This window comes from Stomoxys calcitrans, chromosome 4, assembly GCF_963082655.1.
Source record: "Stomoxys calcitrans chromosome 4, idStoCalc2.1, whole genome shotgun sequence".
Classification (NCBI taxonomy): domain Eukaryota; kingdom Metazoa; phylum Arthropoda; class Insecta; order Diptera; family Muscidae; genus Stomoxys; species Stomoxys calcitrans.
This window is the reverse complement of record NC_081555.1, coordinates 73,005,351-73,019,930: the sequence shown is the minus strand read 5'-3', so window position 1 is coordinate 73,019,930 and position 14,580 is coordinate 73,005,351. Positions and strand designations below refer to the sequence as shown.

The following is a 14,580-nucleotide window of genomic DNA, read 5'->3' as shown; positions in this document are numbered from 1 at the left end:
GACAATGTCTTTCTCTCTTGCTAACTGTAATCAATCTCTTTTATTTATTCCACAATAACAGAAATGGTAACACACCCTCGTGGGACTTAAAGAATTTCATGCTAAAACAAAATTTGTGAAAACTTCAAACATTTCCACTTGGTTTCGTAAGAACATTCGAATGTTATGAATGTCAAGGGGCAACAACAAAACTGATAAATGATAAAAACAAAAAGCAATGAATGTGACTGGAAAATACACCACACTTCGCACAAAGAGATAGAGAGCAAGATAGAAAGAGAGTGACAATCATAAGCTCAACACCACACCTAGTAGTCACCTCAAATACCACACAAACAAGCAACGTACTACGATGGTAAATGCTGATTGAGAAGCATAACACAAACTCTGTTAAGTAATTTCAGTCGAGTGCAAATTGTCAAACATAACGGTCATCATCAAAGCAAGAAGCCAGCATTAAGTGAAGCTCAAAAAGAAATTTAAACAACAACTACAACGAGAAGTGGAAAAAAATATCTCTAAGGGAAGTGTTATAAAATTGTTGTTTCCTGGTGAAAAATAAAACCAAATTAAGAAATGAAAATTATAAAATAGCAATTTTAGAATCGAAAAATTAAAAAAAGATTGAAAACGGTTGTGTATTTGTCCAAAAGAGTGGTAAACAAAAATGATTATTTAAGACCATCTCCAACGAAGAGTTCGGTTCTTAGTTTTGTAACACATCGCGTTTTTTGTGTGGTTAAAGTGCATACGAAAAAATCGAAAGGATTTACTGTGTTTTTTTGATTTAAAGTTATTTTTTATTATTTCACTAGAAGATTTAATTCAAGTCTCGCCCCTCACACCCATCAAAGTTAAAGCAAAGGGAAGCATAAGCTGGGGGCAAAACTAATTTCAAATTGTTAAGTTTAATTAATAATGGAAGCAGCATGTCCAACTCCGTAGTTACTTTGTCTTCATTTAATCTATTGTTTCTCACACAAGGTATGTATGTAATAACTTCATAATCACCACAATTGCTATTATTGTCCTAAACATGTTCGAATTCAACGTTATTTGTGTGTCAACTTCATTCGTTGCCCTCTATTGTAGTGAAATTTTACATAACACACAAATGTCCGTTCTTACTTTTAAGGATTGAAGAACTCTACGCGTGTGTGGGGGGTTGGGAGTGTGGGGGCAATGTTGTTGGGGAAATTTCATTTGTTTTGGTGTATTTTGTGCTGTTGTTTTGCTTTGCCAGAAAGGCCAACCACCCCCCCTCCCACCACTAAAACTTTTAACAATGCGAAGAGCAAAGACTTCTGTTTTCGATGTTCCTTCTATCTAAATACAACAACAATAATAATTAAACCAACAGCAGCAATGTAAAGGCCATGTCAAAATAACAGCAAAAGCCATAACCACGTATTTCTAAAAAAAAAAAAAAAAAAACCACCAATGCAGCGCCTACAAGAAGAATTGTTACATCGCGGAAAAAAGTACAAGACTGAGAGTAAAATAAATAAAAAACACAACAACAATATCTCAAAAAGAAATGAACGAATCAATTTTGTCACCCCTCAAAGGAATTCAACTCCACACTTGACTTCACCACGCATAAAATACAACTATTTTTAGTTATGGCGCTCTTGTTGCCGTTTTCGTCCGATGGCTTTTGTTTGCTTGTGTTGTTGCTTTTGTCTTTGGTTTTGTCTGTGGATTGTATACAAGAGCCTAACGTTGTGTGCGTATGTGTGTTATACGAATGGTAGGGGAGCATGGCGGTGTCATTGATGACTTTTTATGAGTTTTTTTTTTTGCATGTCTTGTGCGCTCTCCTCCCATTTTAGCCTACGTTCAGAGTTCTTTGCCTCAAAGTTTGCTGACGAACATTTCATGTCACTCCAAAAACAGATGGCCCACTGCTTGTCCTGTTTGTTTGCTTGTACGTCTGCCATGTCTAGTAGCCCAAATAAGTTTGGTTGGTGTGTAGTTTTGTGACATTGATTCCAATTTTTTTCCTTGGAGAATTTCTCTTTTTGTGCATATTCGTAAATTTTATTTTTTCATTGGAGCAGTTCCCTTCTAAGGTTATTTGAGAAAATGTGAGGTTTATCCAATTTCCACCAATAGATATGAAATGCAATTAATCGGGTTTTTAATTAAATCATACAATTATTTTTACATCACTGAACTGTTGTTCCTAAGAAACGAGAAGTCGAAATGGGCGATGGGTTTAAATTGATCCTTCTAAGATCCACATTAATTGATATGTTTAGTAAATTTGTTGACTTTTTTTCAAATCTACAAATCTTCCATGTCACCTGAAACCACAAATTAGAGTTCGAAAAATGTACTCTACTACCAAAGGCATGCCATTGGAGTCCTATTTTGTAACCAATGGCCGTTTGGGATTTTTTTTTTGTTTACGATTCATATTTTACTCAAATAGACCTTTTATTTGTGCCGGTCGCCCTACATGTCTATTTGTTTTTTTTTTATATCCATCGCCATAGGAAGGGGCAGGGGGCATACGAGGTCTGATCAAGAATAACTGTTATTTTAATTTTTTTTTTTTTCAAAAAGTATTTATGCTTTCATCATTATCCACCCCTTCAAAGTTATACTAACATCGTCCTTCTATTTGTAACTCATCGAAGTAATGATCTAAGACCAAGCAAAATATACTAGGTCTGATCAAAAATAACCGTTTTCATTTTTTCCAAAAAGTATTTATTTATTCATCAATAACTATTTTGTCCCCTTCAAAGTAATCTCCCTCAGATATTTTCCCCCTATTTCCAATCCTCGAAACACTTCTGAAACTCGCTTTTATGGTTACACAAAACTTAATACAGTTTATTTGATCCATTTCTTCGAATACTACAAAATCGAAGAGCACACTAAAACACGACTAACCTCTTTATCTGGCAAACACAAACTGGCAACCTAAATTGGCTGATATTACCAACATTTACAACAGACATGTGTACCAACATAACAGAAGAAATGGGAAAAACGATCTTACGTAACTCACGAAATTTGAAAATAACGGTTATTTTGTGATTTGAACTCTTATACTAATCTTGTCATTGCGTCTGTGATACCTGAAAATAATGATCTGTGACCCCATATAATACATATATTCTTGATCGTCTGACTTACTAAGTCGATATAGTCATGTCCGTCCGTTTGTGGAACTCACGATAGCGGTTGAAATTTTACACAGATACTTCTTATTGATGCCAGTCTACAGGCTGGCAGAATGCCAAATGAAAGTTCTTAAACAAAATAATTGATTTAAATAATTTAAAACTTTTAGCTATTATTGTATCAGTCATTTGAAAATTAGGAAATTGAAACTAAAGCTAGAACAATATTACAAGAAATAAGAAAAAGGAAAAAAAAAAATAAATAAAGAATAGTCAGTGATAAATACGTATTGTATGGATAAAATATTGTCTCTCAGACACTACAAAGCGAAATTTTAGCTGAAGAATTATGCGTGTCCGATTGGAGGGGGGGGAATGCCAAGTGGTTGTATTAATAGTTAGGCTGCCCTATATACAACATTTTATGGAAGAGTAATAGGGATCGATTATTTTCAACGATATACTGTCCAAATGCCTTTTCCCATAGATATACCTCGCAATATCATTCGACTCAACTTTGAATTTCTGCATGTGATCATAATCACAGTTCGAAAAATAATCGCAGCCATATAGAAGTTTCGGAATGAGGAAAAATTTAGCTATTAGTCGACGTATCTGCAGAGGCGTAAAGTACTGAATATGCCACAGACTCCTTAGGATATCATAAGCCTGCCCGATCACTAATTCTTTATGCCTGTTCCATGTTAAAGGTCAACTGTGGCACCCTTTGAGGGTTCTACGTGAGATAAATAAACACTTCATCTTACAATGGACACATCGTCGGCATACAGATGAATGTTCTCTCCAGAGGCAAAATTGACAATCTTGTTAAAATAAAGAGAGAAGAGAAGTGGTACTAAAACAGATTCCTGGGGTACTCCAAGTCTAATTCGATAAATGATGAATTGCCTTTATGTGCAAAAATAGCCTGTGACCGAACATTAAGGAACATATGACTGACTTAAGCGAACCGCCGTCGAACTGAAATTGAAAAGATTACAAAGCTTAATCGACAGTTTAGTGTGATTAACCGAATCAAATGCCTTGGAATGATCCAATGGAATAAGAACAACTATGCTGCTACTGTCACATTTCGACCTTATTCCCGGCTCGGTATACGGGAGATTAGGTCTTAAGACAAATTCGTTAATCTGACCATATAATATACAAAATCGAGACAATGGGTCGAAACTCTTGGCCCGATTTTGACATAGGAATAATCTTTGTCCTTTTCCAGCTTGATGGGAAGACGGACGGACGTCATAATGATGGATTTAATTCTTAAAAATGGTGGTCCTAGCTAACCATACCGCTAGGGATTCTACGGCGAATATGATTAAAATGTTGACAGGACAACCGAGTGAATTTTGGGATTTGACACATTTAGAGAGCTTAAATAATAATATTGATGAACTTTATTTTTGAGAATTCAGGTTTGGATACTATTTGTGTCAGAGACTTGGATGAACGAAACAACACCTGATTGTTTTATTAAAGTTCAAGGGTATACGGTCTTCAGGGCTGATAGACTACTCCGAGGAGGCGGCACAGCGTTCTATGTCCGCAGAAATTAGAGGACCCGCCATGTGTATCAGATCAGATCGTCAGTGTGTGTGTAGAAATATCTGTTACGGAGACGAAGCTATTACTTGGCCAAACAACATTGACATACAAACAATCTTAGATGTTGTGGAACACATTACAATTATCTACTCGGATGTCATTATAGCAGGTGACTTTAATCCCAACATCCTTTTGGACACAATTCTCACCATGCATATGTCTTTATAGGGCTTATTACCGTGCAACACATCTAAGCCTACTCATTTTACTTCCAGTTCCAGTAGCCTTCTTGATTTGTTCTATGTCTGTGAAATTTCTAATGTTTCTTTGTATGACCAACTGTCCGCATCGTGCTTCACCAACCATGATTTGAGTTTTATACCATGGAGGATATTAGAAATAACTTGGAGAATGACGAATTGCACCTTCTTGTTCTCCTAGATCATTCTAAGGCATTTGATCACGCTATGTTGTCGGCAAAGTTAAAGCATCTGTTTCATTTCTGTTCTGTTATGTTCGTTTAATCATGTTTTTACTCTCCAATCGTACACAACCCGTGGTTTCACCGTCATCTGTGTCTAGTCCCTTGCCCTTTATTCGAAGGGTGTTTCAGGGTTAAATGTTGGGCTTTGTTCTATTTGCGTTATATAGTTGCCTCCTGCCAGACCAGCTATCATTTTGTGAGGCCCACATTTGTACAGAAGATGATAAGTAGCCCTAAGAAATGTCTAGAGGACCATCTTTGGATGGTGAAACATTACCCGTCTAGGATTTATGAATGGGCAAATGCTAATGGTTTGCGCCTTAATCCCCTAAAGTCTAAGTGCATGGGGAAAATTTTTGTTACTAATGAAAGAATGGAGATCTTGGCTCGTGCAAAGAATTTGGAGGTGACATTCAATAGTACCTGGTCGTGGACAGACTATATTAATGCTGATGTTGGTCAACGGTATTCTAAGCTTCGCTCGCTTTGCGCCATTCAACAATTTACTCATCTTTGGGTAAGAATACTGTTGGCGAAGTCCTATTACTCTACGGTTGTAAACTATTTGCAAACTACAACTTTCGAAGCAGTCGGAAGATCGATAAGTTCTTTAACTGTGTAGTATGTTATGTTAATGGGCTTTGTCGCCGTGACTTCGCATTCCAGTATTCGAGATCTTTGTATGGTGTATCATTTTGTGATTTTTTACTTTTTACCTAACATTATCCGTACACAAACACCATCTCAATATACACCAGCATGACAACTATCAGTAACGCTATAACATTCAAAGGAAAATTAGTAGATCACTTTAAGGGCTCTAGATAAGGCTTGTTACATATAACAAGTAGGGACGGACTAAAGTCGGGTGAGGCCGACCTTTTGATAAGCTACACCACATTGGGTATGAAGGTTAAACTAAAATTTGCTTAAATCAGAAATGTAGAATTTCGATCAAAATCCGGACATATTGTGGGAGCTGTAGAAGAGTTACAGACGTACAAAATATTGTGAAGATCAGTTGATAAATGCGATAGTAAAGGCCCATAAAGTGAAAATCGGGAGATAAATATATGTGGGAGTTTTATCCAAATCTGAAATGAAATTAAGAAGAGATATAAGAAAAACCTTAGTGACTAATTTTGTGAAGATCGGCTAAGAAATGATCAAATCATTGCAATATTAGTCAAAATCGTACAAAAATATATATGACAACTATATCTAAGTCTTAACAGATTTCAACCACAATCGACAAATAATTAGATTAAAAAAAAATAAAATAATAAAAAAGACATTGAGCAACATTTAGAGCAAATCTGTTAAGAAATAAACTGACAAAGGCTCTAAAAGTGAAAATCGGTTATTATATATGTTAAATGGGGGCCATATCTAAATATTAACCGATTTCTATGAAATTCAATAGCAATATTGGATGTCATAAGGGAATTTTTTGTTCCAAACGGCGAGCTTCAGTGCGACATCCCTTTTGTGAGAAGTTTTTACATGACATAGAACCTCATAAATATAGCCAGCATATGGAGAGAATAATTGAAAATTTTTCCTAATGTTCTCGCCGTGATTCGAACCGAGGCGTTCAGCGTCATAGGCAGACATGCTAACCCCTGCGCAACGGTGGGCTCCAGATTTGAATATAGCTCCCACATAAAGCGGTCCTTCGACTTGAATTCTTGAACCCCTAGAAGCTGCAATACAATCGTGATAAGTATGGTCAGAATCGGGGTATACCAGTTATGATATGGTCATGATCATACCCTAACTTATAACCTGATATAGACCCCATTTAAACCGATCTCCCGAATTGACAACTAGAAGCAGCAATTATTATCGGTTTGGCTAAAATTTCGCACCTAGTGTTCTGTTATGACTTATAATATCCGTGATAAGTATGGTATAAATCGGTCTTTAACCTGACATAGCTCCCATATAAACCGATTTGCCGATTTGATATCTTCAGCTCCTAGAAGCGGCAAGTGTTATCCGATTGGGCTGAAATTATGCATGTAATGTTCTGATATGACATCCAAAATCCCTGATGAATATCGTCAAAATCGTTCAAAAACTATATAAGCCGATTGCCCACTTAGCCTTCTGCGATCCTCCAAGTTTTAAGTTTTGCCTGGTTTGGGAAGCATTTGGTTTAAATATGCGGTGGTGGGTCCCCAAAAATTCATCACATCCGAACCCAATGTTACTCTACTCTTAAAAACCTTTCATTCAAGGCTCACACGTCCGTTTGTTGGTTTTTTTCTGGGGACACTTGGTCCCTTGGTGTAATTTTGATAATCATGCTTTAATGAGACCTAGAGCTTGATTATTAAAATAGCGATACGGAATACCCAGTCAAATGCTTCTAGCAACAACACACTTTTGCTGTCTTTTAAATGGTTTTTTGCTATACTATTCTTTGAATAGAAAGCATTAAACAATGGTCTACAGCCGGACAATATCCTGCAATGGAATCTCAATTAATTTTTTACCATAAGTGTGTAAAAAAAAATCACTAAAATCTGTGGACCCATTTCCAAGATATAGCATTTTTGAAAATTAGGGAAAGGGGGTACACCCCCTGATTTTAAAATGGCTTTGCAAATGTCTTTTTAGTCTGTTTTAAACGTTTTAGATCGATATCATACGACTTTAAAGTTCATTCATTTCTGAATCTTTGAAGAATTTTGACTGCTTTCTTAAGGCTCATCATATATGGTATTAAGTGGAGGACCATAATTTGATATCGTTAATTTATAGAACAATTAGCCAAATAAAAATTACAGTGTTGCACAAAATGAAAATGAGACTGTGTGTGCGAGATGCTCTCTTCAATTTTTATTTCTATCAGTAAAAATTAGCTTAATTCACTAAACACTTTAGGGAACTTGGCATGAACGCCGGCGTAAAGGAAATTTTCATTTTGTGCATCACTAAAATTATTGAAGGCTTACTGTGATGTGATTTTGTTTCACTACAATCCATATAACATATATTGGGTTGCCCAAAAAGTAATTGCGGATTTTTTAAAAGAAAGTAAATGCATTTTTAATAAAGCTTAGAATGAACTTTAATCAAATATACTTTTTTTACACTTTTTTTTTCTAAAGCAAGCTAAAAGTAACAGCTGATAACTGATAGAAGAAAGAATGCAATTACAGAGTCACAAGCTGTGAAAAAATTTGTCAACGCCGACTATATGAAAAATCCGCAATTACTTTTTGGGCAACCCAATATTAACATTGGACTACTATGCGTATAAACGATATATTTATAGGAAAAACTTTGATAACTCATACGCATCACTGTACCATTCGACTTACAATACTTGCTTGTGTAATATAATCTGAGCTACGCCTTTTTTACCATAACAAGAATAACTTAAAAAAAGTTAAACTTTAGAATATTGCCTACTCTAATCTACAGCCATTTTGTCATATTCTACTATCCCCCAGGATTTATATATAACAATGAATAATTCATCTGAAATATTTTAAAGACACTTTATAGACAATATAAAGGCGGAAACGAAGACGACACAACCACTCCCTTTGTACTCTCCCAAGTAAATATTCGAAGTGGCTTTTCAGTCAGCCCTCGAACATGTGTCTGAGGCTTTGGCCTTTTGTGCATTTGTGTGGCTTTCTTATGATGTGGGAATGATGGAAACAGAGGTTACTTGAAATTCATCTAAACAATAACAAGAAGACCTCTATGAAATTAGGTTTATTTTATTCCTCATGGCATATGTTTAAAATTTGCATATTATTGTAAACAAAAAAAAACATGAAAAATACAAATCAGCAAATTTAAATCAAATAATTGAGTTTAGTATACGGACTTAATATGCAAAACACAAATGGAGGATGTGAGAATGTGCGGCATCATTTCAAAAAATAGGTCAACCTTGTACAATTTTCGTTTATATTCATTCACCGTTGAATAGAGGGTTGTTTACCAACAATACCAGTAAAGTATGGACAACTATTTGATATGTTTTATTTCTTTGGAGGAGATTTCATAAAAGTTTAGCCTTTGGGGAAAATTAAACTAAAATTTTGTCTTTGGAGAAAATTTCATAGAAATTTTCTAAATTGATAAAATTTCATAGAAGTTTTGTCCTTAGAGAAAATCATATAATTTTTGTCTTCAGAGAAAGTTTTATTGAAATTTTAACTTAAGAGAAATTTTCAAAGGAATTTTTTCCTACAGAGAAAGTTTCATTGAAATTTTGTCTTTAGCGAAAATTTCATTGAAATTTTGACTTTATGAAAAATTTCATTGAATTTTGTCTTTAGAGAAATTTCATTGAAATTTTGTTGGAATTTTGTTTTAAGAGGAAATTCATTGAATTTTTATCTTTAGGAAAATTTCATTGAAATTTTGTTTTTGGAGAAAATTTCATTTAGGATAGAGACAATTTCATTGAAATATTGTTTTTAGAGAAAATTTCATTGAAATTTTGTTTCTAGAGAAAATCAGTAAAACGACTAGGTTAGTATACCCCCCATCCTATAGTGGTGGTTAGAACAAATGCATGAAAAATTAATGCAAATCGCTATTAGTCGAAAATTCCAGTCCCAATGCTAGGTTAGGTTAGGTTGAAAAGAGGGTGTAGATATTAATCCGCCCCTGCCACTATGGACATATACCTTAGCCAGTAATCGGCTTGTTGTGCGCTCTAAATACAAAAAAAAGTAAACTCGAAAAAAAATCTATGTTATGAATTCCGTGCTACTTACAAAAACTTTAATTGTTTTCCATCCCATCCATAGTGTCCCCACCTAAGAACCGGTATCTGTTAGACGCGAAAGCCGGGCAATGACAAAGGAAATGCTCCAACGTCTCATGATCTTCCCCGCATGCCCTACACATGCTAACACTTGCCGCACCAATTGTACATAATTGAGCTCGTAGTCCTAAGTGTCCCGTCATGATACCAATAGCTATACTGACCTCCTTTATACTTCCTTTCAGTAATAGCCTCGTTTTCTCACGATCAGGATCCCTCATAGGATTTTCGCCGTCCTACCGACCGTTTCGCTGTTCCACAGAGTTGCATGCGCATTCGTCGCCCACGCCCTTAACTCGGACTGCGTCGACCCGAAAGGCTTCTGGTTAACCAAGTTTATCGACGGCAGTTCTCCGGCCTTCATTGCCAAATATAATGCCTTTTCATTTCCCTTTACTTCGTTATGGTCTGGCACCCAAACGATGCGGATTTTTTCCAAGTTTCCTATCGTCGTCTCGATTATACCGCTATGGTTTGAGCTGCTCATATCCTCAACCCATTCTACCATCGCCTTAAGTCTCATAGCCGCAGTTGCTGCCTCACACTTAATCTGTATGTCTATGGGTCGGATATCTAGAATAGTCTCCAGTGCCCCAGTGAGCGTGGTCCTTATGCCAAGACAATATGTTCTCTGAACCTGTTGTATGCTCTTTATGTTGCACTTTTTCTCCATAGCAGTCCGCCAAACTACTGAGGCGTAAGTAAGTATTGGTCTAATCACTCTCCTGTAGAGCCAGTGGACTATCCTCGGATTCAATCATCTCTGGGTTAACATTGAGACCTCTTGGTCTAGCCCAGTCATATGCCATATGCAAGACCCCTTCGGCCCTTCTGCATAGCTGGTTCGGATCCTTACACTTTACAAGTATTATAACATCATCTGCATAGTAGACGGGTTCAAATTTCTCCTCAGTCAGCCTCCGTAAAAGGTCATTTATGGTGGTCACTCATCGGAGGGTGGCTTGTGCCACTTTCTCCCCTATATTCCTTAGCACATGGTTTATCCAGTCTCTAAGGACCGGGTCCACCCGATACTGGTGTAAGGATAGGATCATTGTTAAAAGCGCCGTCGATGTTAATGCATACCGCCAGTGTGTATGTTTTGGAATCGAAGGATTCTTCTATTTTATGCACAACCTCGTGCAGGGCAATCTCCACCGACCTTACCTTGGCATAGGCATGCTGTTTGTATTTGGGTTTGTGTGTCGCATAACTTGCCTCGCCGCTTTGAGGTATAAATACCACCCTTGCCTCCTGCCAGGCTTTCGGAGTATATGCAAGTCCCAGGCACGGTGTGAAAAAAATGCCCAGGTGGGGCGCCGGATAGTCGGCCTCCTTCTGTAGTAACGCCGGAAATATTCCATTAGGTCCGGGGGACTTAAATGGTTTGAATCTCCTCGAAGATTCCTTCACCATAAAATCTGTTATGATAAGCTTTCAATTAACATCATTATTCCAAGATTCCGGTGTCTCCGTGAGTCCCGTCGTATCCTGTGGAAAATGGGTTTTCATCAAAAGCCTCAACATGTCCTCCGTTATCTCTGTTGTCACTCCCATGTCGTCTACTAACTTTTCAGTTTGGACATGGGTTTTTGAGCTAAACTTTTTCATCTTGGCGGCGTCATTAAAGCTATCGACCTGTTCGCAGAAAAGCTTCCTGGAGGCACGTTTTGCGGCTCTGGTATTTTTGTATTCCTTGAGCCTTGTGCAATACACATCCAATAATCATCCGCTTTTTTACGACGTGCTCTGTTAAAAACTCTGGGGACCTCTTTCCCAATATTGCGAATCTCCGCGATCGTCCAGGGTTTTTCAATGGCTAATATCCTTTCTCGAAGAGAACAACTATCTTCGAAAGACCCCACCAGTGCAGTCGTAATCCTGTTGACATTTTTGTCACTGTCTTCTATGCTTGGACAATCTAAATTATCGTGCCCAAGTCGTCTTCGGAGTAACCTTCCGAATTTTCTCCAGGTGGTTTTAAACTTATTGCGAAAGCTGATCGGATTCGGCGCTGGCCGTGCTATTCTAAACCTTATGTAGCGATGGTCAGTGATAGAGTGTGCCATGGAAAACCTCCAATCCTGAACCTCATTAATCAGATTTTCCGAACATATCGTCACATCTAATTCCTCCTCCCTAGTCGTATTAACAAAGGAAGCGGTGTTACCAATATTAAGTCTTATTAGTTCGTTAGTATTTAAGAACTCTGTTAGGACTTGGCCCCGCTTATTAGTGTTGATACTACCCCACGAAGGAGGCCACCGTAGCGCAGAGGTGAGCATGTCCGCCTATGACGCTGCACGCCTGGGTTCGAACCCTAGCGAGACCCTCAGAGAAAATTTTCAGCGGTGGTTTTCCTCTCCTAATACTGGCAACATTTGTGAGGTACTATGCCACGTAAAACTTCTCTCCAAAGAGGTGTCGCACTGCGGTACGCCGTTCGGACTTGGCTATAAAAAGGAGACCCCTTATCATTGAGCTTAAACTCCTGTTCCTTAGTGGAATGTTCATGGGCAAAATTTGCATTTTACTACCCCACGAAATGTGGTGAGAGTTCGCACCGCACCCTATTAGTACCTCGTTTCTTGTCTGTTTTGCTTTTCTCACCAACCGTTGATAAAGTTATGCCAGGTATTCTCCATCGTCTGCTTGGCTCACCACTGTTGGATCGGACGTTGACAACTCTGGGGAAAATATATAATTCAAATTTTTATGACAATTAACGCAGATCCTCGTCCGAGTACCAGTGTTAGCATAAAATAATCGATAGTTGATATGGTTCAGTCCAGAATCTTTGTTCCGGGTCATCCATGGCTCCTGAATTAAGGCAATATGAATCTTGCCCTAGCTGATTTTCTCCAACAGAGCGTGTGTAGCAGTCTCGCTCCGGTGGAGGTTTATCTGGATTACCTCAATTATTGGTTCTCCAGTAAATGGGCCTCTTGGGAGTAGGTGATGATCTCATCGTCTGCAGCCCAGTTCTTTAGACTGCATTGACTTTCCTGTCACTGCACTGCCTGACGTCATCGTATTAGGTTCTTTGCCTATCCTAGTCTCCCGAATCTTTATGAAGTCGGCAATGGTTCCATCGTCGGGCCCCTGCTCATTAGACTATTGAGTTTCCATTCCCTGTACTGCCTGATGTTTCAATACTAGGATATTTGCCTATCTTAGTCTTCCAAATCGTAAGTAAATGGTCTTCTGGGGATTTGGTGATGGTACCATCGTCGGCTCCCTCTTCGTTGGGCTGCATTGAGGCTCCTGTCGCTGCTCTGCCTGATGTTTCAATATTAGAATCTTTACCTATCCTAGTCTTCCGAATCTTTAAGTCGGTGATGTGTCTGTCGCCTGGTCCCTGTTTGTTAGGCTGTGATGGGTCTCTCGCCACTGCACTGCCTGATATTTTATTTGCACCGCTAAATAATAGATCATACTGACTAAAGATTTTTCGGTTGTTTTTTTCAAAATTTTAAAGTCCTAGCTGCTTCCTGAAATTTGTTGTCTCTAAGACAGGTCGTTGAATCCATAGTTAAGTGGATAGTTTTTTCGAACTAAATAAACGAAACAAACATTTTAGTTATAATTCCCAAATCTCTTGCCAACGCATTGTTTTGTATGGTGCCATGCCTATGAGAGGTTTATTAAGAAAGTTATTCTTCATATACAACCTAACACTTAGTCATTGGAATCGAAGCAAATTTTAGCTTTGTTTTTCCAATAATTGAATGATGAATGTATTGTAATTCTTTGGGTTTTCTTATATAAATTTTATACAAGGCAATACTTTAATAAATAATTCAGATGATGTATAATAAACTTCCTTTTGGTCGAGCTATTGCACAAATATTGCTCCAATATAAACTTGTTTGTCAAAAAGAGATGAGATTTGGTTGTAATTTTCCTAAATGTGTTTGTGTGTTTTTTTGTGAATGGCCCTTTTGTTTCTTAAAAGCTATTCCACTTTTAGTTGGTGTGTGTATGAGTTTCGCCTTGCAGGCGACCTTTTCTTAAATTTTGGAGATTAGTTTTCTACCTTCTTAAATGTTATTTATTTTTTATTCATAAACCACACATTCGTACCACACTCACGGTGGATGGTGAGGGCGCAAAGGGGATGGCAGCCATCAGACATAACCGCCGTCGCCAATGTTTGCTAACTTTACAGACAACGTGGCGTATAATCAACGTTTTTATGTCATTCTTGTTAAATATAAAATGTTTATGTCTATGCCTTTGTGCGAACAATCACAGGAATACGCACACTCACACGTGTAAGAAGGAATATAAACACACCGAAGTAGTGTTACCGTGTTGGTATTTTTTCTAACCAAATTGGACTGAGCCAAATTGTTGGTGCCAAAGAAAGAACTGCGTTCAAAAAATACTAAAATTGACAAAGCTAGAGATATGGAAAATAAAAATAAGAAAATATCACTAAATAAAAAGAGAAGCAACAGTAAAATAAAACTAGGAGCTTTAAAATTAAATAAAAATAAACAAAAAATGGTTATAAAATTATAATTATATATAACTTAGTTTATATCCGGTTTAGTTTGAAGAAATTAAATCGATTAATGGAAGACTCTTCTAGGTCTTCT

The 14,580-nt window shown here is 37.3% G+C and overlaps 1 protein-coding gene across 3 annotated transcripts in view; it reads left to right on the top strand.

The window, feature by feature from the left end:
- Positions 1-425: 425 nt before the first annotated feature.
- The window catches only part of LOC106092357 (myosin-G heavy chain), a 289,973-nt gene continuing 275,818 nt past the window's right edge, over positions 426-14,580 (top strand). For all 3 annotated transcript variants that reach the window (XM_059367863.1, XM_059367862.1, XM_059367861.1), the window contains exon 1: positions 426-984. In XM_059367863.1, coding sequence (XP_059223846.1) covers positions 930-984 — 55 coding nt within the window. In that variant the 5' untranslated portion in view covers positions 426-929. The remainder of the gene's footprint in view (positions 985-14,580) is intronic.